This window comes from Xenopus tropicalis, chromosome 7, assembly GCF_000004195.4.
Source record: "Xenopus tropicalis strain Nigerian chromosome 7, UCB_Xtro_10.0, whole genome shotgun sequence".
Taxonomy (NCBI): domain Eukaryota; kingdom Metazoa; phylum Chordata; class Amphibia; order Anura; family Pipidae; genus Xenopus; species Xenopus tropicalis.
In genome coordinates, this window is record NC_030683.2 from 112,113,200 (window position 1) to 112,140,606 (window position 27,407).

The 27,407-nt window shown below is 43.0% G+C and overlaps 1 protein-coding gene across 2 annotated transcripts; it reads right to left on the reverse strand.

Moving 5' to 3' along the window:
* On the reverse strand, positions 1 to 24,849 carry LOC733735 (novel protein containing P21-Rho-binding domain). 2 transcript variants are annotated; one of them, NM_001044502.1, is given in 3 exon segments: positions 1,814 to 2,860; positions 23,737 to 24,067; positions 24,629 to 24,660. In NM_001044502.1, a coding segment is annotated over 1 exon segment (915 nt). In that variant the 5' UTR covers positions 2,848 to 2,860; positions 23,737 to 24,067; positions 24,629 to 24,660; the 3' UTR covers positions 1,814 to 1,932.
* Between the last annotated feature and the right edge of the window lie 2,558 nt (positions 24,850 to 27,407).

Here is a 27,407-nt window from a genome sequence, read left to right on the forward strand (position 1 = left end):
TAAACCAATGTAAAGATATTTTTAATGCTGGAAAAATATTTATAAAAATTGTACTATATGACATATCGTAAAGCAACTTTTCTTCTTATACAGGCACAAAAATAAAAATATATACGCATAGGAGTGTTGTGCCAAAACCATGAGAACATATGGCTGAATCCTGCTTGGAGTCTACAAACTGAAGCTGTGGGATAGCATGTAAGTTAAGTTATACCTTATTTATAAATGGGGTTCCATTCTCTTGTTTCCTATTGGACAGTAAAGTATAAGAACCTAACTCAATGTGTGCAAAAGCCATGGATCCTCTGGATTTATATACTGTACATACAAGCAGGAGTTGCTTTACTGCTGGCAGCAGCTCTACTAGACAAAAGCTTTTAGTGTTCACAAAGAGATGATTTTCTTGCAATAGGAGCCTACTGAGGAGGTTTCTGTTGAGTTTGAAATCATGGCAGCCCACAGCCAACTGTTAATGTTAACAAAGGATTTCCAAGGCCAGTGACCTCCAGTTGCTGCTGCTGATTGAAGATCACTGTTCTAGCCAAGCAATAAGATAACGCATTTATACTTTAACTTAGTCAAAAATGGACCAATACTGGTGTGGCAAACTTGTTCAACTCTTGGCAGAGCTGGATGGTTATTGGCTCAGGTATGCTTCCAAAACAATGGTTGAAAAACCAGGTGATCTACCTCAGACAGCATTACTGCCACTTAAGAGGAATATAAATCATGCTATAAATTTTCCCTCTATCCACAAGAGTAATGATTTAATAAATGCTTAGCCTATATCGCTTATAGTCAAGGCTCCATGATGGCACTTGGGCTGCTGACAGATTTGTAGTTTCCTTTTAACATCAACAAGAAAGTCATTATGAGAGACACATTACAGAAAGCCTTGGTGTAACTTCAAGAAATCATTGAAGAAAAAAAAAAACTTTTCCGGCTCACACTGCAGACCACAAGCAGCCAGGTATAAAACGTTGCAGCATTGTGTCAAGAGCAGGACTTTGTAGAAGCAGTAGTGCCTCTTTCCCAGACCAGTCCATAAAAGCACCTTGTGATGGTCTAACTACCCAACAGGAGATGAGAGAAAAGGTCTTCCACTTCCATTCCAAAAGCCTCGGCCAATAAATAGTCCTTCTTTAGTGTTCATGATGTACAAAAATCCTTTAGTCAATATACAATATATATATATATATATATATATATATATATATATATATAAAAGACTGTGTGAAAACTATAATATTGTAAAAGAATTTCCGTTTTTGTGGTTGCACCCTCGCCCCTTTATCCAACACAAAACATTGTCAAACAAAAAAAAGGCATAATAACCCCTAACTTGTACATGAGTGCATGTGCTTAAACCCACCAAGAGAAGGTCTTCTCCTACCACTTACTTGTACACTGAGCCCTGCTCTATGCTAAGTTAAGGGAATATGGCCAACAGGGGGCAAATATTGCATTTAAAATATGGTTAATACTCCTTTTATGTGAAAAACAAATATGTGCCTAACTTGATCACATTTCTGATCTACTGTGACATTTTTCTTTAACAATCACAACAGCAACCCTTTTTAAAATGTCCTTAGAATGGATATGTTTTTCCATATATCTTTCTGTCAAGTGTCCCAAACATACTCCATTAAATGAAAATATAATTGTAGTGTGCATGAATGTTAATAAAAGATTCCAGCAATTATGGTCTACTTTTTTTTTTAACCAAAGCCAAGATATAAGGGGGGGGGTGGTTATGTACAAAGTTCTATTAGATGGGAAAAGGTCATTGTTTAGATAAGTTCCTTTCCTTATATAGTTCTATTTAAGAGTTTTATTTAAAATCCCATTTACAATGATTGACCTTTGGTTGATCACTGTTCTCAAACAAGTGTAAGCGCAGTAGATAAGAGTTCACCAATCCAATTTTCACTCCTATACACCAATTTCATCATCGAGGTCTTCATCAAATGTGTATCCCTGCCCTGCATCGTCGTCGTCATCATCATCATCATCGTCCTCCTCCACTTGTACTCGGTGGCTTGTGTGTAGGTGGCCGTCGTGCGACTCTGGATCATCGGCAATTCCCTCGTAGATAGAGCGTTTTTCTTCTTCGCTGTCGCCCTCATAAGTGGACTGGTTACCTTCCGGGTTTTCAGAGGTAGTGATTGAGTTGTGGTGTACATTGAGGTTTGTGATTGGCAGAGTGTTTGACATATTACAGTGGACTCCTTTTGTTTCTGCCAAGGAAGCTGGTATTAGTTTTTCATTTTCTGCTGTGCCAGCTGGGGAGCATTTGTACCCAAAATTAAACTGGTCATCTGTACTATTCCAGTCAGTGGAAGAAATATCTTTGTCCATTACACCCAACACTTCATCCAAGATGGAAGGTCCCAAGTCAAGATGGAAAGACAAAATAGATTCTGCATGCTTCATCCCACAGTTCTTTCCAGGGGAGAGCCAGTCGAGCTGATCTCTCTGTCCAACACTGCTGCCGCTGTTCCACAAGTTATCATCTTTGGATGGGATGTTGTTTATTGGGCTGGAGGAGACACTTCCTGCGCCTGACCCTATTCCAGAGGACTGTGAAATCTGACTAAGAGAGTCTGCCGTTTTACTTTCCTCTTGATCTCCAGAACCATGCGTCGTAAGGCCATTCTTCTTTGGGGCTTGGACTTCCACTTGTGAAGCAGAGGAAGGCCCATGATTGCTCAGGAAGGATGTATCGCCAAAGACATCTCCTCCTCTGCCGACATGCATGGTGTGCCTAAAATCCCCCAAAGGGGCACTAATCATGTCTCTATCAATGCGCAGTTTCTTTTTGGAATTGGATTGCTTGAGAATAGGCATCTTGGCACAGAATCTGCAAAACAAAAAGGAAAAAAATGATTACCACCAATCTGTCAATGATTATTCATTTATACAAACTACTCATTATAAACAAAGAACATTATGATCCCATTCCTACGTAAGTAGCTTAGTTTCCTTGTGAAACCTTTCTTTACCCTCTATAGGTGAATGCAAATCAAAAGATCTTCTGTCTGGAACTGCTGAGAGTTGCTTTATATTATATTTATAGGAAAACAATGCATATATGGAACATTGTCGCTCGCTCCTTACTGGTTATGTATTAGTCCCATATTATAGTGGGAAACATCTGCCATCCCAGGCATCTTTTGCCACAGACTTGACATGCGTAAATGTTAGTAGCCATATGATAAACACCTGTAGGGTACGAATATAAAATCTTCCCCACTTTCCATAATACTGTACTTTATAACCCAATAGCACGGACTACATTCTCTACTTGTTCAAGGAAATACCCCACCTCAATGGAGGCAACTAAAGGTTCAAGGTGTGCTCCAGGTAATCCACAGCAACTGGAAAGATGGTTGCTAACAAACAGGTTATAAAGCTGGAGCAATCGTGATTTACAACAGATAAGAATCTCCAGGTGTATTAGACACACAACATGAACACCAGAAGGTAGAAGGGGGCTGACAGACCACAGTCAAGTGACAGCTCATACGGAGAAACAAAGGGGTCTGTATCTGACCCTGTAACAAATCACTCTCTTCTCCCATCTAAGTCTGACCATAGAGTTTAGTGGAGGTTATGTTTTTTTAGAAAGCTGAGCTATGTTGCTATTCCTGCTGCGCCTCACAATCCAACCTCAGCATTCCTAGCAAAATACCATAGCCATTCATTATTGGTCTTGTCAGTCACTTGCCTTTTCACCTTATTTACATCACTGTCCTTATCTTGACTCAAGGTTGCCATAAAGGTCCCCATACACTATAAGATCCGCTCGCTTGGCGATGTCGCCAAGCGAGCGGATCTTCACCCGATATCCCCACCTACGGGTGGGCGATATCGGGTAGCAAGGGACTTAAAGAAAAAAATAATCCGATCGTTTGGCCCCGCTTATGGGGCAGTCGGTTCGGGGACCGCATCAACGAGCCGATGCGGTCCCCGATCTGACTGGATTTTCTAACCTGGCCGATCGAGATCTGGCCAATTTCAAGCCAGATATCGGTCGGCCAGGCAGCTCTGTTCTGCCCATACACGGGCCGATTAGCTGCCGAAACGGTCCAAGGGACCGATACTATCGTACGAAACCTCGTTTCGTACGATATTCGGTGCGTGTATGGCATGTCGGCGAGTCGACCGATATCGCAGGAAGCTGCTGATATCGGACGACTCGCCGATCGACCAGTTTAGAGAATTTTGATCGGGCGCCATAGAAGGCGCCTGACCAAAATCTGCTGTCAGGGCTGAATCGGCAGAAGGAGGTAGAAATCCTATTGTTTCTACCTCCTTATCTGCTGTTTCAGCCCTGACTGTGTGTGGCGGATCTGACGATGTTTCGTGCGACCGACGGTCACACAAAACATCGTCAGATCGCCACGTGTATGGCCAGCTTTAGGCTTTTGCTATAGAGATCCATTAGTAGAGGAACAAATTGTTCTTATAACTTTTGCATCGGGAATCACAAGAATATCTCCATACATAGGCTTATTTGCCCATTTAGCAGACAGATCATTTGCTCTTTAGACTACACATAGGGTGAATAAGATTGGAAATATGGACTTGGATGATCATAAAAAAAAAGCAGGGGTCCCTAACCCATTTTTACCTGCAAACGATATTCAAATGTAGAAAGAGTTGGGGGAGCAACATCAGCATGAAAAAAGTCCTAGGAGTGCCTGATAAGGGCTATAATTGCCAATTTGGTAGCCCCCCAGCCTAAAGGAGGCTCTGTTTGGCAGTGGTTTCCAGGGGCAGGCCTAGGCAACCCGGTCGGAGACCCACGTACATGTCTAATAAACCTGGGTACCTATTTACCTCAAACGACTTTCGGCATCCGAAATTTCAGATCAAAATCAAAACTGGACTCCAAGCCAGGAATTAAAACATAAGAACATGCTTTAAGGCCACTGGGAACAACATGTCGCTCTCGAGCCACTGGTTGAGGATCACTGATATAAAGATATAGGTGGAATCATTGGGTAAATTTAATTGGATTCATCCAGATTCCAAGAACATTCTGACTAAAAATTGTCTGAGAAGTAGTTACACACAAAGCAGTAGGTAGGCTTGTCCTTACGTCAACGCAGCAGAAATCCTGCAGTAGCCATTGTGGGGCCTGCCATGGTGGGCAACTGATAGTCAAGCAGTGAGCAATATATAATGTTTATTCTGGCATCCCAGGAAAGATTATGTATGTGGTGCTTATTTTTGCCAAGGGTTCTGGCAGCCCCTATCTCACCCTGCATTTTGTAACAGCTAAACATGCTTGGGCTCAGATCCAGTCAGATGTTTGCCTAGGGGTGTTCATATTCAGCTTGTTTTTCCAGACACGGAGTAGGAAATATTTATCATATTCATCAATAACGCACAACAAAAAGCATCTTCAGACATGAGAACTGCTGCACTACAGCTGCCAATGTTACAGAAGAGTTATGGCAGCTACAGGATGCAGGGTCCCATACGTTCCGAGGAAAGTTGTAGCAGGCAGTTAGGGGCATTATGGCCACTGCTGTTTTCTGATTGCACCAACAGTCACACCCTGAGTCCCACAGACCTAAAACCAACATGGAAAATTTCTTTGCGGTTATTGGTTTTTGTTAATCCTCTTTACCTTCTAACAGAGGCATGAAAATTGCTGTTTGGTTTCCCGTGCCATTATGGAGACGGCCGGCTGAACATTGTTTTGACTGCTGTTCCTGTCGCTAAAACATTCCCCATCTTTCCCAACAGTTTAAAAAGGGGGTTTCAGCAACAATGTGGCGACTGGCAAACAGGATAAAGTAGCAAAAGAATTGGCTGAAAATTGAGTAAACTACAAAGCAGCGGGATGGGAGTGGGATAAATAAGCAAGAAGGAATTGCATGCATTCACCTTGAAATTTAAAAGGTGAATCAGAGTCCTTTAGACCAATTAGGCAGCTTATCTGTATGGTGATCCCCAGCAGCCCTACCCGACCGATATCTGGCCGAAAATCAGGTGTCAATCGAGGTTTAATTCTTTTTAACGAGATTGGGGACCGTATCTTCTCAATGATGCAGTCCGCGCTCCGACCACTTATCTCCATCATTGTAATTTGATCGTTTGGCCCCAGAGCCAAAGGATGGAATAACTGACCTTGCCAAATGAGCAAATCTTATAATATATGGCCACCTTTATTGTCAGGGCTGCAGGCATTGTAGGGAGCTTTTGTAAATAAGATGGATCTTATGTAATTAGGGCAGACTGTTAAGGTGGCCATACACGGCCGATAGTAGCTGCCGATATTGGTCCCTTGGACCGATTCGGCAGCTAATCGGCCCGTGTATGGGCACTCCCGACCGAAATCTAATCTCAACCGACTTTTCCTATACCCTGGATTCTCCCAATATCCCCCACCTATGGGTGGGCGATATCGGGAGAATCCAGGGTATAGGAAAATTCGGTCGAGATCTGGCCGATTTCAGGCCAGATATAGGCCAAACGAGCGGATCTTGTGGTGTATGGGGACCTTAAGCTAAGGCCTATAGCACACACAGATTTCAGGAGGTCTGCCTGTGGCATTTATTCCCTGTTGAAAGTGCCCCCCACAAGCCTCATTGCTGGACATAGAAAGTCATCACAACAGTAATTCTCTCCTATATGCATTTTTTGGCAATAAACCATTGTCCTCGAGCCTTTTCCTTTGCTGTCCAACATTTGTACAGGACCCTTTTAGCTTAAAGGAACAGTAACACCAAAAAATGAAAGAGCTTTAAAGTAATAAAAATATAATGCACTGTTGCCCTGCACTGGTAAAACTGGTGTGTTTGCTACAGTAACACTACTATAATTTATATAATAAGCTGCTGTGTAGCCACGGGGGCAGCCATTCAAGCTGGAAAAAAGGAGAAAAGGCACAGGTTACATAGCAGATAACAGATAAGTTCTGTAGAACAGAATAGTGTTTTATCTGTTATCTGCTATGTGCCTTTTCTCCTTTGAATGGCTGCCTCCATGGCTACATAGCAGCTTATTTATATAAATTATAGTAGACTTTCTGAAGTAAACACACAACTTTTACCAGTGCAGAGCAGCAGCACATTATATTTTAGTTACTTTTATACACTTTCATTTTTTGGTGTTACTGTTCCTTTAAAGAAGCTGTCCAAGTGCAGGCCTGTAGGGTGAGGGCCACACTGGACTGTAGATGCAGACCAGATTTGGCCCTATTGGTACACACCTGTTTAAAAGAGAAGAAAAATTCAATCATGGGGGGTGTCAAATGTTAGGCTCCCCAGTTACTGTAATTACTTACCTGATACCCCGGCCGGTACTCCTGTTAGCAGAAAACTGCACTGGCCCTTCTTAAAAATCCAAGGGCCGATGCATAAGCAGTGGAGTGAAAACACCAGTTTTTTGTTAAAGTTCAGCTTTTCATCCTACTGCGCACCCGGCGTGAAGACAAAAGTAGGAGGAGGATCGCTCACTTGGGCCGGGGCAGTTTTTTTTAGGAGCACTATCCTGGGTATAACGTAAGTGATTACAATCATTGGAGGGGAGCATAACATCTGGCAACCCCCCATTCCCCAAGTGATTGAACCTCTCCTTCTGTTTTAAAGGGGTATTCAGAGCTCTTCTTTGTTATGTAACATTTGTACCCCCATAGCTCAAAAAGGGATATGTGTGAAAATACTGAGGCCCTAAAATCTTTTACCTCTAGATTTTATGGAGGTGACACTTTCTAGGAGAATGGTTCCCAAACTGTGGGGCTACACCACTCTAGTAGGTGCTATCAACTAAAAGCAAGCTAGGAGAGATTGGGGGTGTCTATTTTCTCCCTGGAAGCCCACCTTGAAGGTCAGATATTCCTGGAACGGACTGAATAGTAGATACATTTATGTCTGCAAACTTGTTATGCTAAGGGGAGCACTGCCAAATGTTGGGTCCCAAAGGGAATCATGTCTGGCTTAAGTCTGAAAGCCTGCTGCTCTGCGAGTATGTTAGTAGCGCCTATTGGAGTATCCAGAAACTGCTGTTGCAACTGTAAGACATTGGGTTCAGTTGTTGCAATCCTATAGATAATGCATAAGTATTAACATTACATATTGTGCTTACAATGTCAATTGCTGCTTTCATTGAACAGCTTCACATAGAGCATTCTGAATAAACAGAAAGTCACACAGTGCTCTATTCAAAAGCATTTTATGAGAAACCTCCCCGACACAATTGGCCCTTGTAACTCGGCCAGTAAAAATAACCAGTTTATCGTAGTTCCGTGAACTGGCACAGCTGTGGCTTCCCGGCCTCGCTCGAGTGACATGTATCCTCAACTATGATCAGAGTGAGAGGCATGTTGGCTGGAATGTAGGAGAGGTCCGAGGTGAGACCAGGAACAGAGAGAACAAGATGTGAGTAAGAGGCTTGGGGCGGATATAGTTAGCTCATCCTTTTTCTGGCCTGTATCAGGTCACCTTATTCCATCAATCACTAAGGGGCATACGCTAAGCATTTTGCCTCGGCACAGGATTTAAAAGGTTTAAAGAAATAAAAATAGATGAAGTCAAAGCAAGTGGCTTAGGGTCCACAAGGGTGGGGTGTGGGTGGCTTATGTACTGTTCAAGCATGGACAGACACTAATTAAATGTAAAAAGAAAAATCACTCAACAATACTAGTCATTTAATGTTTAAGGGCTACTAACCCTTTAGATGTAGTTTAGAGACAGCCAGTTCTGGGCTAAAGGTGAGGGTGGCCAAGGCAGCCCCCCCCCTCGTCGCCTCGGCTGGCATCTACCCACACCAAACCCCTGAGACTTGTGCAGGGTCGGACTGGGGGTGCAGGGCCTACTGCCTCAGGGGCCCCTGCACGCCCCAATGGGGCCTGGCCTTTACACCCCTCGCAGGGGCCCCCACTACCCCTCTGACCCCTTCCCCTAATCGTGGGTAAATTAAATTTATCTTCAGCATGTCGGGGGAGTTAGACCAGCTGCTCAGGGAAGCACCATACAGGGATCAGGTCTGGGCCATCGGGGCACCGGGAAAAAACCTGGTGAGCACCTGTGGCCCAGTCCGACCCTGGACTTGTGCACTGAATCACCTGACATTGAGACAAAAGCGCTTTTGCAAACTGGACTTTTACTCTCTATATCATACTAAAAGTTAACACAAAGGTGAACAATCCCGTTTCCTATTCAATAGAATGGGAACCACCCTTCCTATGGCATATGGCATGGCCGGCTCATTTATTCTCGCACAATAATGGCCAATGCCAGCAGGGATTTCCACTCTATTGAAGAACACCATGTATGTGTGTTTGCCCATAACCAAGTATTACTGTTAGCACTGAAATGGGCAATTACTTCTCCACTGTCCTTGAAAGGCACAGCCTGTTGCCGTAAGCCTTCCCAATATGAGCCATGCCGGCTCTTCATATCTTCTTTTCACAGGGTGAATATACACCCACAAGGCCCCCCAGGCAATACAACACATGAAGGATATGCCTGCATTTCATCTCTACTCCTATGTCAGTTCACCTTTGCTCCTGTAACATTATCCCAATACTACATACAGTGATTGGGCAGGGTATGTATCTCCTTAGCGATCATCAAAGGGACATTTAGCAGTCTCTCCATTAACAGCACATGGTTTCAGGCAAAGCAGGTCCCCTTTGATCAAGATACAGTTATTTATTTAAAAAAAAAAAATCGACATTTTTGTTCCCAAATAACAGACGATATCTATTGCTGAGACTCATCTATATTCTGGTCACCATGTGACGCTCTACTCGCCGAGCCAAAAGCAGACAGATTGTGCTTTGTTCCCTATTTAAGTGTCAAGACGCCCTGGCGCAGGCTGGATCTGTTCAATATTTAGTTTTACAGCAGATGGACTTTTATTGTACAGCTTCCATAAATACGGGGTGGGGGAGATAAAGAAAGCACAGATATCGAGCGTTTTATTAGGAGTAAAAAAACTTTCTGAGATTCTATGCACTTCAGGTATTAGGGAGAGTTTTAATTCCAGGATATATATAAAAAAAAAAAAAAACTATTGTTTCCCCTATCTCTGGTGGGGGAAACAACATAGGGGTGATCAGTGGCCTTTAAGGTTCTGCTCACCTTACTATACAGAAATATATAAGGGATAATCTCTGCTGCAACTATGGGCAACGTTTGGCCCTCCAGATGTTGTTGAACTACAACTTCCAGTAGCTTGCTGTGGGTAGCCAAAACTTTGCTTGTGCTCAATCTACTGTGCATTACAGGGATATTAGCAGGATAGCCACAAACATATAATAAACATATAATAAATCAGAGCTTTGCATTCCAGATGCGCCAATAAATCCTACTCCATCTACAGTTGTGCTATGCAGTACCATAGCTGGCTATATGAATGCCTGAAACCCAGGCCCTACTACAGACGGGCATCCCAACGGCTAGAAACCATTCACGTGTGTTTGGCAGCTAAACCAGCACCTTCTATAAGCCTGTACATTCTAACAAATCAGAGCTGGCTAGTAGTCACCAGGGCCAATATTAACTGTACCACTCTTAAAGGGGTAGTTCACCTTTAAATGAAATGTTTGGTAATTCAGCAGCTATCTGGTTGCTAGAGCCTTATTTACCTTAGAAACCAGGCAATTGTTTGAATGAGGGACTGGAAGATGAATACGTGAGGAACTGAATAGAAATATAAGAAATAAAAGGAAACAATAACAGTAACTTTGTAGCCACACAGAGCAACAGTTTTTTACTGCCGGGGTCAGTGAACCCCATTTGAAAGCAGGGAAAAGGCAGAAGAGGAAGGCAAATACCATAAAAGATAAATAATAAAGATCAATTGCAAAACTGCCACGAATAGGACAATGTATAACATACTAAAAGTTAACTAAAAGGTGAACCACCCCTTTAAAAGATTTCCCAAATACAGGCCAGGCCACCCTGTTAGCCTTACAGCTATGGCACCCAAGGTGTATTCTACGCCTGCATTTTCAGCAGGAGGAAATGCACCCAACACTGCTACTTCCGCACTGGATTCAATGGAAAATGAGCATCAATACTCGAACTTGCCCAAAGTACTAGTTCTCAGGCTGAAAGGCACCAAATGGAAAGCAGCAGTGGCAGATTTGGTCACTTTTTTTTGCCATCAGCCTTACATACACAAATATACGGCCTGGATTACATGTAAGCCTATTTAGGGAGTCAAAAACATGTGTTTAACCTGTGTCTATGTGAGCAGCTCAGGGTGGGCTATTTATCTAATTATCTATGGTATTTGGGGATGCCACTAAACCTTTCAAGCGATTTGTTCGGGGAACATCTTCTAGCCCACAAACATTCCATTACAGACAATTGAGAGCAGCTGAATGGGATTAAGCGTGGCAGACACTTGACTTGTCATGCCCCCTGCATTAGCACCGGGGAGACTGTTCTGGAAGGACTGTGGCCCTTTCACTGCTCACTGGCCAGGCTGCCCAATAAAAACAAGAAACACTACTGACAATATACATATACATACACGCACACACTGGAATATTCCACAGTGCATTACAGAGGTTATTCAGTTACCCAGTGGAACCTTCATTCTCCTATTACACTCACACTTTAACTCACTTTCTGGCAGATTTGGTTTCTATCACATTTCCCATAATGCTTCCAATCGGCTAAATTGGAATATCTCACAATACCATTTCTGGGAAGGAAGCCCATGATCACTGCTAAAATTTCCATTTACATGGAATACACTAGACCAGTGATCCCCAACCAGTGGCTCGTGGGCAACATGTTGCTCATCAACCCCTTGGATGTTACTCCCAGTGGCCTCAAAGTAGGTGCCTATTTTTAAACCTCAGGCTTGGAGGCAAATTTTGGAAGCAGACTCCAAGTAGAGCCTCCTGCAGGCTAGTAGTCCATATTGGGCTACCAAATAGCCAATCACAGCCCTTAATTTGCACCCTCAAGGAACTTTTTTCATGCTTGTGTGCTGGCCCAGATTTGTGGCGATACCACAAAGGCCCGGGCCTAGGGCAGCATGCCGCTCCCTCACATACGGAGCACTGGGGATATATGAGAGTAACAAGAATGTTCATGATCAGCCTACAGGCACCCGAAAAAGAAATCTGGCGCTGCTTATGTGGTTACCAAAACACTTTTTATATCCGAGTGTGGCTAACGAGTAAAAAAAGGTTGGGAATCCCTGACCTAGAGACCAAGCCTCACCCACAGGGTTTTAAAGCACAGCCAGTGCAGTATGCTGGTTGGATTCCCAACTGCAGACCAGCCATTATTGGGGCTCATCAGTGCAATGAAGTATTTCCAATCCGTACATATAGAACCGGTGAAGTGGATCCACTAGAAAAGCAATTTGGTTGAGGAGAGACATCCATACGTGGACTGGTTTGAGGTCATTTGACTGAATGTTGGTGCCAGTATCCAGCACAAATCAGACTCCAAGGCAGTGGATAAAATTAAAATAATGCTTTATTAGTGGTAAAAGGTTTTGTCTCTGTCCTGGAGTCTGACGAGTGCATGCTGTTTTGTGCTGGATACTGAAATGGAATCTCCCTATGCTGCGGGTCTGGGGCATGGCACCCTATTAGAAGGAAGCAGTGAGTGAACATCTTGAACTTTGTATTTACATATGGGTATTTACTCTTCAGAACGAAGAACGAAAAATAAGCGAAGGGTTCAGGGTTTAAGCACCCAAACCTACAACCTAATTTGGCAAGCGTAAGAAGTAATTGAAGTATAGATTAGCTTCACTTATATACTCGTAGTGGGAAGGACTGTGAGCCCCCGAAGAAAACGAATAGTAAAGTAAATGTTGGTGCCAGACATGCAAGTTAGGGATTGGGTTGCCAACTTTTTCGTTGAATAATGAATTATAAGTGGGTGACAAGAAGTCATGCCATCCGACACTCATTGCTGGCGGAAACGGAATATAAGATCAGTGGCCTTATACACGTCTGTTTAGTAGCCATAAAAAGCCACACAAACTTGCACAGTGACGGCAATGTTCTACACAAGGAACTCATTGATCCTTTGCCCTCCCTGCCCTTCACACACACACACACAAGCAATGGCACGCAAGGCCAATATCAGGGCGCAGTTATCAGCAAACAAGCACAAGTCACTTTCCCCTTATACATTTATTAATACATGAAGTTCATGAACTTAGAAGGGAGGTGGAATTCAATGAAGAGCCGCTCAGGAAACAAGCATGTCTCGGATCAGTTCCATCTACTTAGTAGATAAAGGCAACATGTGAGAGATAGCTTTAAAGGAGCACCAACGTCTTGGTTAGACGTTAACCACTTGAGTCAAAGGTTGACCACTTAAATTAATGCAGTGACAGTTTCTTTACTAAATCATTGACCTTTTTGTATGGCTGAATGCAAATACACGCACACACCTGCAAAGGGGTTACTTTCCGATGCCAGTGCAGGCTGCAGCAGCATGTGTACTGGTTGCACAATGCAGGCCTTGGCCCATTGGCACACGAGGGTAATTCTCTGCCTTCACTTAATATTTATTCTCTCTTATAACAGGTTGACTAGTAACAAACATAGCTTAGAATAGGGCTGTCCAATCAGAAGCCCTCTGGTAGCCTGCAACCCCTCCAAGGAATGTGGATGGCCCCCAGACAAGACTCCCACGGGTACCTATGCATGAAATAACTTCAATATAATCAGTCCCTCAAACATAATATAGCAAACATGCAACAAGCTGCATCACAGTGATGTGAATTCAAACACAGCAAATCCAAGGCTTAAAAAAAGAGAAGAATTTGAAGCATGTAAGAAACCTTGCTGCCCCCCCCCCAGCCTGAAATGAGACAGAGCTCTATCACAAGTGAATGTGAAACTTGTACATGTAGATGTCTCTTAGCTGTTTGGACTTGTTGAACCCAAACAAGCATTTTGCCACTTTTTGTAAAAAACAAACAAACCATGAGGCACTAGAGGGGTAGGGCGGGGGTCACCTCAGGACAAAGATGGCTTCCCACTCATGCCAAACCACAGGTACACAGATGAACTTCCTGTGCAGTATAACCTGTGTTGCACCAAATGTTTATAGAAGGTTAAAGTCAACATAAACCCTACTTATAAAAAATCAGTACCTGGTATTTCAGCCTTGTGGTACCTGTGAGTCAGCCCTGAAATGGATTTTAGCAAGTCAATAGTTAACCTTACAGTTACCTTGTGTTATTCTAAGACAGTGTAATTTTACTTTATTTTGTTGAATATTTTGTTTGAATATTGCATTTGTTTTGTATCTGTCAGACTTGGGCAGCAAAACTACTTGGCCCGGCTCTGCTAAGGCTTCATTTCCCTGGGAGCCAGATTCCGGCTTGGAAGCCCAAATAAAATACAAATACAGGTATGGGATCCCTTATCTGGAAACCCATTATCCAGAAAGCTCCAAATTATGGAAAGGCCATCTCCCATAGACTCAATTTTAATAAAAAAAATTCAGAATTTTAAAACTGATTTCCTTTTTCTCTGTAATAATAAAACAGTACCTGTACTTGATCCCAACTAAGATATAATTACCCCTTATTGGGGGCAGAACAGCCCTATTGGGTTTATTTAATGGTTAAATGATTCCCTTTTCTCTGTAATAATAAAACAGTACCTGTACTTGATCCCAACTAAGATATAATTACCCCTTATTGAGGGCAGAACAGCCCTATTGGGTTTATTTAATGGTTAAACGATTCCCTTTTCTTTGTAATAAAACAGTACCTGTACTTGATCCCAACTAAGATATAATTACCCCTTATTGGGGGCAGAACAGTCCTATTGGGTTTATTTAATGGTTAAATGATTCCCTTTTCTCTGTAATAATAAAACAGTACCTGTACTTGATCCCAACTAAGATATAATTACCCCTTATTGGGGGCAGAACAGCCCTATTGGGTTTATTTAATGGTTAAATGATTCCCTTTTCTCTGTAATAATAAAACAGTGCCTGTACTTGATCCCAACTAAGATATAATTACCCCTTACTGGGGGCAGAACAGCCCTATTGGGTTTATTTAATGGTTAAATGATTCCCTTTTCTCTATAATAATAAAACAGTACCTGCACTTGATCCCAACTAAGATATAATTACCCCTTATTGGGGGCAGAACAGCCCTATTGGGTTTATTTCATGGTTAAATGATTCCCTTTTCTCTATAATAATAAAAAAGTACCTGTACTTGATCCCAACTAAGATATAATTACCCCTTATTGGGGGCAGAACAGTCCTATTGGGTTTATTTAATGGTTAAATGATTCCCTTTTCTCTGTAATAATAAAACAGTACCTGTACTTGATCCCAACTAAGATATAATTACCCCTTATTGGGGGCAGAACAGCCCTATTGGGTTTATTTAATGGTTAAATGATTCCCTTTTCTCTGTAATAATAAAACAGTACCTGTACTTGATCCCAACTAAGATATAATTAATCCTTATTGGAGGCAAAACAATCCTATTGGGTTTAATTAATGTTTTATTGATTTTTTAGTAGACTTAAAGTATGGAGATCCAACTTACAGAAAGACCCCTTATCCGGAATACCCTTGGCCCCGAGCATTCTGGATAACGGGTCCTATACCTGTATCAGAAAGCCTGGATAGAAAGTGAAAAAGGGTTAGTTATCCTAGCTATAAAAAAAGGTTTTTGTTTTGTTTTTTTAAATTGTCAACCAGTACAAAAAAGAGGATAGGAGGCTTAGACCCCTGGCACACTGGGCATGTTCTCTGCCAGCATTTTTCACCTGGGTGAAAAGCACCTGAACGTGGCAAAGAAGTCTGTAATTGATTTGAATAGAACATATTTGTCAGTATAGGTCTACCTATAAAAATATTAAAGGGGAACTCCAGCTTCCGAACCCCACACCATAGAAACCCCTAATATACCTATCACTATAATCTGTTCCTTCAAAAAGTACAAATAAATACCATTTTTATATGCTGAAATCCAGTTGCAAAAGAGTTCTTCTCTTTCTGTATCATTTGAAATCCTGGCAGGGGAGGAGGGACTAAAACATTGATGTTACACATTGCAACAACTTCTCTACAGCTTACAGACAGCACGCAGGAACTACATAACCCACAATGCATTGCACTGTGATTTGCCTTATTGACATCATGTGTGCAGGGAATTGTGGGATTGGGAGGATGCAGGCTGAACACAGTTGATTATTGTTACATTTTTTTGAGTCTCAAAGTAGCCAGATCGGCAGGGGAACAGGCTTCAATATCTGTTCCAAGCCATATTATTATCATATTAACCATATTATTACATTACAATCAAGGCTGGATTTTTTTATGTATATTGCAAAATTACTTGAAATTATGTTACTTTTCAAAAAGCTCAAGTTGTGTTTAGGTGGAGTTCCCCTTTAAATATGCTTTTAAAGGTAAACTTTCCCTTTAAAGAGTTAAAATCTATCACCACGTGGCAGCCTCCAGATGTATTACCTTGCAGTGTTTCTTCCTTTCATGTGTCATAAAGAACCAACAGAGGACAAGGACACGGCGTCAGCCTATGAAGTCAGCAGTTGGAAAGCTTGAGCTCGGCCGCTGCCAATGGTTGGAGAGCAGACTCTGACCCACCTGGGAATGATGGAACGGACTTCCGGCTCTCTGCCCCATGCACTATTCCCACTCCCTGTGCCCCATGTGCCCTACAGAGCAGCTGCTTATGGCTCCCAGGGGACTGAAAGGAAATAATGGATGGGGCCTAGTCCACCCCTGCCCTTCCTTCCTCCATCTATGTGGCTTTCTGGGTTCAAACAGCTTGAACTTATTAAAAGATAAAAAAAACAGTTCCATCTCCTTTCCAACTCTTTTGTCAGCACACATCTGTTTTAAAGGGGATTTATTTCTCCGCACATTTCAGCTGATAAAGGGTAACAAGGTGATATAACTAGAAAGGTGACCAGTGCTTTTCAAACCCTGGGCCGCCCCCTTGAATATCCCTATGGGAAGTGCGTCCCCAGACTCCCACCAAAGCTGTTAAAGAGGTGGTTCATCTTTAAATTAACTTTCAGTATGGTCAGTTCTTAGCATCTTTTCAATTGGTCCTTTTTTTTTTTTTTTTTTTTTTTAATTGTTTAATTCCTTCATCTGACTCTTTTCCGCTTTCAAAAAGGGAGTCACTCACCCCAGCAGCCAAAAAAAAAACATTGCTATTTGAGGCTAAGGGCCATGACAGATGGGGAGATTAGTTGCCCGCGACAAATCTCCCCGATATGCCATCCCACCGGCGGAAATGTAAATCGCTGTTGGGATGGCATACACGGTGCACGATTTGCGGAAATTGCCGAAGTTTCCCACCAAGGCGCCCCCTCTGGCCATGTCACCCGCACCCACCACAGGGGCCCCCACCTCGCACCCCCTGCAGGGGCCCCCGCCACCCCGTGAAACGCGTCAGGGGGAGGACACCAGCAGCCGGGGGAGCGGCAACAGGGATCTGGTCTGGGCCCAGTCCAACCCTGCATATTCCAGTTTCACATTCAAACCACACCCTGGTTGCTAGGGTAATTTAAACCCTAGCAACCATATAGTTGCTAAAATTCCAGACTGGAGAGTAGCTGAATAAAAAGTTAAATAATTGAATCCCCACAAATAATAAATAAGGACAAATCACATATTTTTTTTAGAATATGGCTCTCTACAACATACTAACAGTTAATTTAAAGGTGAATAACCCCTTTATCAAATCACAATGTTTATTAGCTTTAAACTTGGCTGTTTGCGGTCCATAGAGAAGAGTGAAAAACACCTTATGGATTAACCCATTAATACAGGCTTATACTATAAATGAATGAAACAGTTAGTTGCCAGTATAAAGACTGTTTCCTATGAAGCCATAATGCAAATGCCAATGACTGAAACCACCCACACACTTACCATAGGTTTTATAGTAACTGCCTCTCCCTTCCATGGTATTAATTAGGCTGATGTTACATCAGGATTATCTGTCAGTAGAGACAGAGTTAACAGAGAGTCTCCTGGTGTAATATCAGCCTAATAATATAATTGCCACCTACAAAATGAACGTTATCACTGGTCATCATCAAGTAGGAGCTGCTAATCTCCTTGAAGTCTAGGAATAACTCCCTGGGTCTTGTAACACGTGGCACTTTGTAAGTGTGTTTATATTTATTTACTGTTTGTTCCCACTGACTGTACTACTAATGTACTGTAGGAACGCCCAGCCCTGCGTATGTTACTGCCCCATCTGACGTGTCACGATCCCACAAAGATTTATTTCCGAGAATGGAAATTCCGTGACAGTCACAGGAAATTCACTGGCTTTCAGCCCGAACAAATGGAACAATAACATCTGGCCAACACAGTCTATGGCCAATCATACAGTACTGAGGGTTGGCCAGGGTATGGAGCCTTTAATGCAATCTTGCCTTTTTCTATTCAACTGTACAGAATTTGCTGGGATCCAGGGACATCAAAGGACAACCCTTACAAGAGTTAGATGTAGACCAGTGATCCCCAACCAGTGGCTCCTTTGCAACATGTTGCTCCCCAACCCCATGGATGTTGCTCCCAGTGGCCCCAAAGCAGATGCTTATTTTTGAATTCCTGGCTTGGGGGCAAGTTTTGGTTGCATAAAACCATGTGTACTGACAAACAGAGTCTCATTTAGGCTGCAAACCCACCTAGGGGCTACCAAATAGCAAATCAGAGTCACTATTTGTAAGCCCAGGAACGTTTTTCATACTTGTGTTGCTCTCCAACCCTTTTTACATCTATGTGGCTCACGGGTATAAAAGGTTGGGGATCCCTGATGTAGACGATACTAAATATAGTAGGAATCATATAGACACAAACTTTTTCACTCATAAAAAGTATTGTTGTGCAACACAAGCATGAAAAAAATTCCTTGGGGTGCCAAATAAGGACCGTGACTGGTTATTTGGTGACCCCATGGGGACTGCTAGCGTGTGGAAGGTTCTGCTTGGAATAAAACGTTGTCTCTGTGCTTCCAAAACTTCTCCAGGCCAAAAATTTTTTTTAAAATGGGCACCTATTTTGAGGCCACTGGGAGCAACATTAAAATGGATGGTGGGTGAGCAACATGATATTCAGGAGCCACTGGTTAGGGATCACTGATATAGACCTATGGTGGACATAAGAAAGACCTGGTGGAAAATGTCCTTGGCTGGGACCTACAACGACTGGGCCTCTTGGAAGATCCTCCGACAGGCCAATCCTACCATGCACTCTGAGGTGATAGTGAGTCAGCCAGGATTGGATCCTTGGCTGGTTTATGAATGGTCAATGCAAGCAGAAGGTCATCTACAAACCTGGAAGCAACAAAAGCCACAACCAAAAACATCAGTGCAATTTGGCCATCAACAGTTAGCCAGATCCCACACAATTCAGTCAAGAGACCTGTAGGCCCAACTAGCAGTTTACACTAGAGATCAAGCATTCTATCTTCCATCTGCAGGGTCCTCCTTAGATTTGTTGAAGCTAAAGGAGATTCGAGTAATAAGACTGGACAAAAAACCCGCTTGCTTTTCAGGTATACTTTCCCTTTAAAGGCAGGAGGGAAGCACATATTTCTATCAACCAAGCCCTTTGTTTCGTACAAATGACATGTCCCTGGAACAGACAGCTGAAATGCACCAAACAATGCAAGAGCAAGTGAAAGCAAGTGAAAATGACAGAGAACCTGTCGGGCAGGTTTAGCATTAATGCCGTGACTTATATCTGACTTACAGTATGGGGCAGCTGGCGGAGGTGGGGGAGCCAGCGTGTCATATTTATCCTGTTCTAAAAGGCACATTCACATATGAGTATCTATTCATGAAAGAACATGTAGTGACATATATTCTGGGGGGGAAAGGTACAAAGGTGTTTATATACTGACAGAAACTGAGATCTGCTGCTGCCTGTACAATCTCAGAGACTGCAAGAATAAAGCCATACTGAATATATTTTGGAGGAAGGGACTGACCCCTGTAGATATAAAAAAATTGTTTGGGTGGTTAGGGTAAGTAAACTCATTGCCTGACCTGACAGTTTTGATGGGTGGTACTGACTGAAAGGCATAGAGGTGCATCAGCGGGGCAGTTTTTGGAAACAAAATGCTGAAAAGTGCATCCAACTGTTAGACAGCTGTTGCCTGGAAATGCAGACTGTCATGATCACAAGCAGAGAGATCAGGAGATGGGAACAAAATGCTCACAAGTGCTCTGTGTGCCATTGCCCCAATGCAGGAAGAACAGATTCACAGCATACAGCTTGGGTATTGGTATAAAGCCATAGAGGGAAAGCCTTAGGTGTCCAAAGCACATGATATAAGACAGATGTTGGCTAACATCCACCTCTAACTGCCATGTGATGTCATTCAAACACTCCATAATGCAGCCCTTGGCAAATCCCTAGATCAGTCTCCATACAAACAAACAGATGGCTTGTGTGCTCTAGGAATGTTGTCCCTACTAACAGAGCCCCCTTGGCCATGCTCTGGTGTCTCTAGTAAAAAAATAAATATATTCTGAAGACTCAGCTAGGCAACCTGAACAGATGTGATCACAACAGACAGTCGTCATCCAACGTGGAACGCACCTAGAAACTTCTTTGACCCAAGAAAAAATGCAGAAAATTGCTGGTAGCATTCCGAGAGCCGACGACTGACTCAGGCGCCTCCCTGCCCTCGGCACAGTATGTATATCTTGCACCATGGCAACAGGGGGAAGGTACCGGGCAAACTGCCCCAACATGAACCACTTACATTGGCCATATGGACAGAGCCTAAAAGTCAGAGATGTACAGACCTTCCTATCCTATTACTATCCTATTCTTACAATACTTTAATATACACAAGTTTAAAGAGTAAGATCCCTGTTCATTAAAAGTTAATGTGAAGTGCTGCACAATTTACTGGCGCTATATATATATATATATATATATATATATATATATATATATATATATATATTATATATATAATGCTAATGATATGGGGGGAGAGTATACCAACTGGTGGGCATGCAACAAGTCACTTCAGATTTCTCAGACCTCCCTATTCCCATTAAACTTTATTAATTTAAAAAATAAAAATTCACCTGTAAACCCAAAAAGAATCATTAACCTGACCTATATACTTATGTAACTTTTACTGCTGTAAAATTTCCCTTTCCTTGGAATGCTGCATGGTTAATGTTACATGTTCAGCCATCTTTTATCTGTGTCTAAACAAGTCCCCACCCCTTCTATGATCCTCACTGCCGCCCCAGACATTACATATTCATTAACTGCCCCCCAACAGCCCTTTTAGAGACACTACAGGTATTTACAAATAAAAACATTGTGTTTTCTAGAAACAGCACCAAAACAGTCCAGACTAAATGCATGTTGTGTGTAAATGCATTTGAGGCATTTTCATGTGATTGCTTTATATACCCTCCCTGTGCCCTGCAGGCATCTAAAGCACCATATCAGCTTGATCTCTCCCCATACAGATGTTAGCATTCCTGTGCCATGTCCTTGAGGTATCAGACTAGAAAAAAATCAAGTGACCTCCATAGAGACAAAGAGAGCCCTCTCCACTTGTACAGAGTAAACACAACACTTTAGGTGCCTCAAAAGCCTTTTGTAGTGGGAGCCACATGGGACATAACTGCCCTAACAATACCCACAATGTCAGATGCTGACAGGATAACAGTACAGTCCCCTCCAGACATCCAGCCCTCAGATGTCACACAGTGCCCAAGGGGAGGATTAAGCCTCTGATCCCAACCCTTGAGGGGTGTAACAGCTTCACAAATTATCACCTCGACTGGAAGAATGTCCTCTTGATAGAATGATACCCCCCCCCCCCCCCTTCTTTTCTAGCCAGGAAACTTTTTTTTATTTTGTAACCAGTTTGTAAAGGCTCCAGTGAAATGGTATACCTGCCCCAACATTAGGGGTGGCTACGTTAGATCTCCATTAATCTCCCAAGGATAAAGGCATGTCCCCAAGTAACTGCCACCTCCATGTGTAATGGACCTTCCGATGAATGAAAGGGGCGTTTTTATTGCCACATCCCCCCTGAGAGGGATCTAAACTGCCCTTGTGCCACCAGTCATACCTGCCTGTGTGTGGTCAGCGTGAGGGCTAATATTTTAGCCAAACTAGCCCAACTGCCAACCTGAACAGAGAAAGAGACTTTCTGACCTGGAAAGCATTCCAGTTGTATCTGTAGATGAACATTTCTGCTAATAAATATATGTTTAATAGTAATCGTGTGGCTCTGATTGATCCTAGTATTCCGACCTATAACATTAGCCAAACAGGCCAACTTGCCCGACCTGCAGCCCACCGGCTGTGCCCCACTGTTGCATGCCCAGGGTGCCATGTAGAGTATCCATGCTTATAGCTCATAGGGCTTCACTGGACATGGTTCTGTGCTCACAAAGATGGAGGCAATTTTTTTAAAAAAACTGGCGAAGACCTATTATCTCCAAGTTTATCATTGGCCTCTGATCAGACAATTACAAAACCCAAGGCCCAGCAGAACTCCATTCTCACGTGGTTCCCTCTAGCCCAGAACTAGAACAACTGCACCTTTGACTACAGGCATTAGCACCCAAGGTACCCATGGTGGGGAACATGCACCACTTACACTGCCCAAATAAAGTTTACTTAGTGGATCAGCATTTCATTGAAGACTTAGCAGTACTAGGGAATAGCCTGCCATAAGCACGAATGGCACAATGTAACTTACTATAAACATGTGCACAGACTGTTACTGTGTGTCTTTGCTTTGAGACAGTACAGCCCTCTAATCCCATGGGACACAATTTATATTACATTTATAAACGGTAAAACGGTATTTGGTAACAAATGTTCTATTTAATATGACAGGATTTCATTCTATAGTTTGTAAAGTTTTGAATGTTTATCTTCCTGTGTAAGAACCAAACCCATTGTATTAGCCACAGTTTATCTCCCATGTAAAGGTGTGCCCAATTTCAGCTTGAGTGACTGCCCATTCTCAGCCCATTGTGTTTGTACCTCAGAGGGGGCATGTGATAAAGGTAAGAGGCTACCCAGTATTTCTTTAGGGCAGTTAACCTTTGGCACTTGGCTGTTGCAGAACTACAACTGAGGAGACTTAGGAACTGTAGCTCCAAAGGTTGCTGCCATGTTGATGATTAGCTGCCGGTCACACTAAGCACCTACTCTACTCCATCCCTCCCCCCGACCAGGTGCGACTGTATCAGGCGATATTCAGAGCGGGCAGTTAGGTCAAAGCGATTTGGCAGCGCTTATGGAACAACAGCACCGAGTCCCAAAGCAGCTGGTGATACTGAGCAGTAAAGCAACTACAGATCTTGCTGCCAGTTCCTAGCGACAGCGACTCCATCGCACGGTAATGCCAGCAGCCTCTCACACAAAGTGCCCCCCACCCAGCAGCGATCGGCCTCTGTGCGACTCCCAGCCCCACTTCCTGCCAGTCCGACTCCCTCTCCGGGGCCCCAGCAAGTCCCCAGCTCGGTAAGCCCCTAGCAGTGACTGGCAGCGCCACTGGAGTGGCCCCTCCGTCCCCTCACCCCAGATCCTGGGGCCCCAGGTTGCCATGGGCCCTTCATAGCAACTGTATGTAAAGCAAAGGAGCAGCAAGATCCTATCATTGGTAAAATAGACCCCTCCGAGCGTACTCATACTGCAACCCCAGAACCTTCCGCCGGGAGATACTAGTTCAGCAGCACCAGATTCGGGTTTGGTTATACACAGTGGAACTCACCTTTTCGCTTCCTTCCCAAATCGATGTTCCCAAGGGCAGTAGTTCCAGCTAAAACCTTTGTAATCCAACAGAGAGTCGCTGGCAATGGCAGGCGTGGTCCTGTCGCTTTATAACATCGGCGCCTTTATCCCTGGGTCCGATCACCCCCAATTGCCAGAAAAGTCCCGGCGCTTCATACACTGCCCGTCCCGCAGCTCCGCTCCCTGCTGTGCCTGTAGGTGTCAGCGGCTGCTCTTCTGCTCTCCCCTCTCCCTCTCCTTCCTGATCTCTGGCGTCAGGACCGAGCGATTGGGGCGGGGGCTTCAAAGATCACTCCAAATAAGCGTCCTGCCTGCCAAGTGACACAATCGCAAAAAAAACCCTAGAAATCCATTCTGGGACTAATCCTCTCCCCCCTCCCAGCCAATGCTAATTAATTCTGTGTGAAAATGAGGTTTTGAGGATAAAGCCAAATCCCAGTCATTAGTTTGTGGTCACAAACCCATTATTTCCAATGAAATCACTGCCCCAAAGGGAACCACTGGGGGGGGGGGGGGGGGGGGGGGTCAGGGTACAGCGCGTAAAAGCGCATCCAATGGGTCCCCCCAATCCCCCAATCCCTACCCACTGATAGCTTTAGGGAAAAATCTTATTTTCTGCAGTCACTACATGTAAACCTATGGATTTACTTATAGCCAACTTTTACCATATATATATATATAATATATATATATATATATATATATATACCAGAATATGATAGAGATATATATATATATATATATAAAGGAAGGACCTTTAAAAAATAGGGAAAAGGTTCTTTTTTTCTGCATTTTGTGAGATTAACTGCGCATTAATAACCCTGTGCTAGTGAGCCCTGTACCTGAGCCTGCCTGCTGGTCTCCCTTCTTACCTCGGCCGAGCTAAGGATCCCTGTCCATCCTGCTGAGCCAACACATCTGAATCTCTCACTCCCGGCGCCTTGCAGTAAAAACGCACCAAGAGGGAATGGGTGGGAAACCCAAAGCCCAGACTGCATTGAACGAACTCAGTGCCTGCCACTCCTCCCCCTTCCTGGCCGGGACACATGGAGTTAAAAGCATCAGTGACGTCACTCATCCCCAAAGTTTCCCAACTTTCTGACTTCCAACTGGCGGGCTGCCTGCAAGCCTGACCCTGATCAGTCGGGGGCCGAGCGTCACTGCCTCACTGCTAATAATAATAATAATGCCTATTATTGTGCCTGTGCCATTACAGTAACGGGGGGTGGGGGGAGTTGGAAGAGAATAAGAGGATAACTAGGTACAAAATAAAATCAAATTAGAAATGGGGGGTTGGGAATAGCGACGGAAATGATAGAAATTCCTCAATGAGTGAGACGACCCCTGCCCCGCAGACCATTGTTGGAATTTCCTGAGACTGTTTTTTAGTGTAATTTCTTCCAGATTTGGAAACCCAGCGCTGATGATGCAGGGCCCAGGCAGGAGAGAGCTAAGAAGGGCTGTGTCTTTGCCCCAATAGAAATAGAACATTAATGGGGCAAAGATAGATCATAGGGAAATAGGAGACACTTTTTAAAAATGCAGGTTGCAGGGCTGCACTGATTGCAGATGGTTGTGTGATTAAAGGAACAGTAACACCAAAAAATGAAAGTGTATAAAAGTAACTAAAATATAATGTGCTGCTGCCCTGCACTGGTAAAAGTTGTGTGTTTACTTCAGAAAGTCTACTATAATTTATATAATAAGCTGCTATGTAGCCATGGGGGCAGCCATTAAAAGGAGAAAAGGCACAGGCACATAGCAGATAACAGATAAAACACTATTGTATTCTACAGAGCTTCCAGTATAGGAGTTAAAATTCATTGATTTACAGTGTGCTGCATGTTGGACATGTCGGGGCCTTGACTGAGGCTTTTTGTATGGCTTTACTTCTTTCTCAAAGATTCCAGGGTAAGAGCCTAAAATTGCCCACACGCAGTAAGATCTGTGAATTTGACAAGGTCGCCAAACAAGCAGATCTTTCTCCCTATATACCCAGCCAAGGTGGATGATATCGGGCCAATTCGATCGAATAGGGCCAAACAATCAGATTACTAACGGGAGAAGGACCCGTAGGAGTGAGGACCACATCAAGGAGTCAATGAAACATCCGATTTGACAGGAAAATCAAACCTGTCCGTTCGACGCCTTAACAATTTTTGGCCAGATATCAGTTGGGGAGGCCCCATAAATGGGCAGATAAGTTGCTGAATCTGAAGGACTAGAATCGGCACCCATATCTGCCCATGTATAGCCACTTTAAAAAGGGACTGTAGACACATTGGTTGCCAAGATGGTCACTAGAAGTTAAAAGGAGAAGCTAGCCAGCGCTATCTTTAGGCCATAACAGTAGAGGGGCACTGCTTGGGTTGGGCAAGAATCCAATTTATTGAACAAAATAAAGCCAAACTTAAACATTGGTTTTATTTAAAAACAGAACTAACCCCCCCACAGACAAAAAAACCCCATACTCTGCTATCTAATGACCCCCCTCCTCACAGACTCCTTTAAAGAGTTAGTTCTCTCTTTAGTTCTTCTTTAAAGAGACACAACAACTATCAGTGCTGTCTTTTATAGTGGTAGGGCCCCAGGCAAATCACCCTAATGTTACCTAATTGCCTATATCAATATCCTAATGTCACCCTAATATAAACCCTAATGCTACTCTGCTGTACCCACCTTCCACTACTTACTACCAATACCTGCTGCACCCAGGGACACTAAGGGGCCTATTTATTATGTTGGGTAAAACAAAATTTGCCAAAAAAGATGCAAAAAGCTGTGTAAAATAAATAAATGGTGAATTTATCAAGGTGTGTTTTCCTTTACACTGCCCCAACACTAGATTTGGCACTGTTACTTTACGCTGCTTCAGACTTGTGTTTAAGTAAGTTCCTTTGGAAGTCACTCTAAGAAAAAAACACATTAAAAAAATTAAGCCATTTTTTTACAACTCATAATAAATCTGTCCCTTAATGTTATCTTATGAAAGTGACTTCCGTAGCTTTTCATAAGCACAATATAGCACAATATATTGCTTTCTATTGGCCTATTACCAGTAGTCTGTAGGGCATCTCCATTCAATGCTAATGGCAGGGCTGCTACCTAAGATGAAAGAAATAATAAATGCATTCGGATGTGTAGGTGCTCAGGGTTATTTACTCTCAGAACACAGGAAATTATCATGCAATATACACTACAGATAACATTCAGGAGAATGCGGAGGAAGTGGCTGTTTTAGGATATTATGAGAACTGAAGCAGTAAAGGGGAACTTGACTTTGCAAATTAACTTTTATTTGCAGTTCTCATATAGTTATTGGACTATATTCAAATTCAATTTACATTCAGGAATACGGAGAATCTAAGATACGGGAACCTATTATGCAGAAAGCTCTAAAATATAGAAAGGCTATTTCCTATATTAGCAACTGATACATTTTTGACTGATTTCCTTTTAGTCTGTAATAACTGAAGAGGACTTTGTTCTCTATAATTAAGCTACATGTATCCATATTGGTGGTAAAACAATTCTATTAGTTTTTTCAATGTTTTGTATTTTTTTAGTAGCCTTTCGGCTACAGAAAGACTCCTTATCTGTAAAACCCCACGATGATCTGTTTCTCTGCCCAGACATCCAATGGGCTTTCTA

Excerpts from the sequence above, each read along its gene's own strand:
- LOC733735 (XM_018095415.2), bottom strand. The coding sequence starts at position 24,834 with ATGAGTGACGTCACTGATGCTTTTAACTCCATGTGTCCCGGCCAGGAA. Across the intron at positions 2,861-24,628 it reads GGATCCTTAGCTCGGCCGAG|ATTCTGTGCCAAGATGCCTA; the intron begins GTAAGAAGGGAG and ends TTTGTTTTGCAG.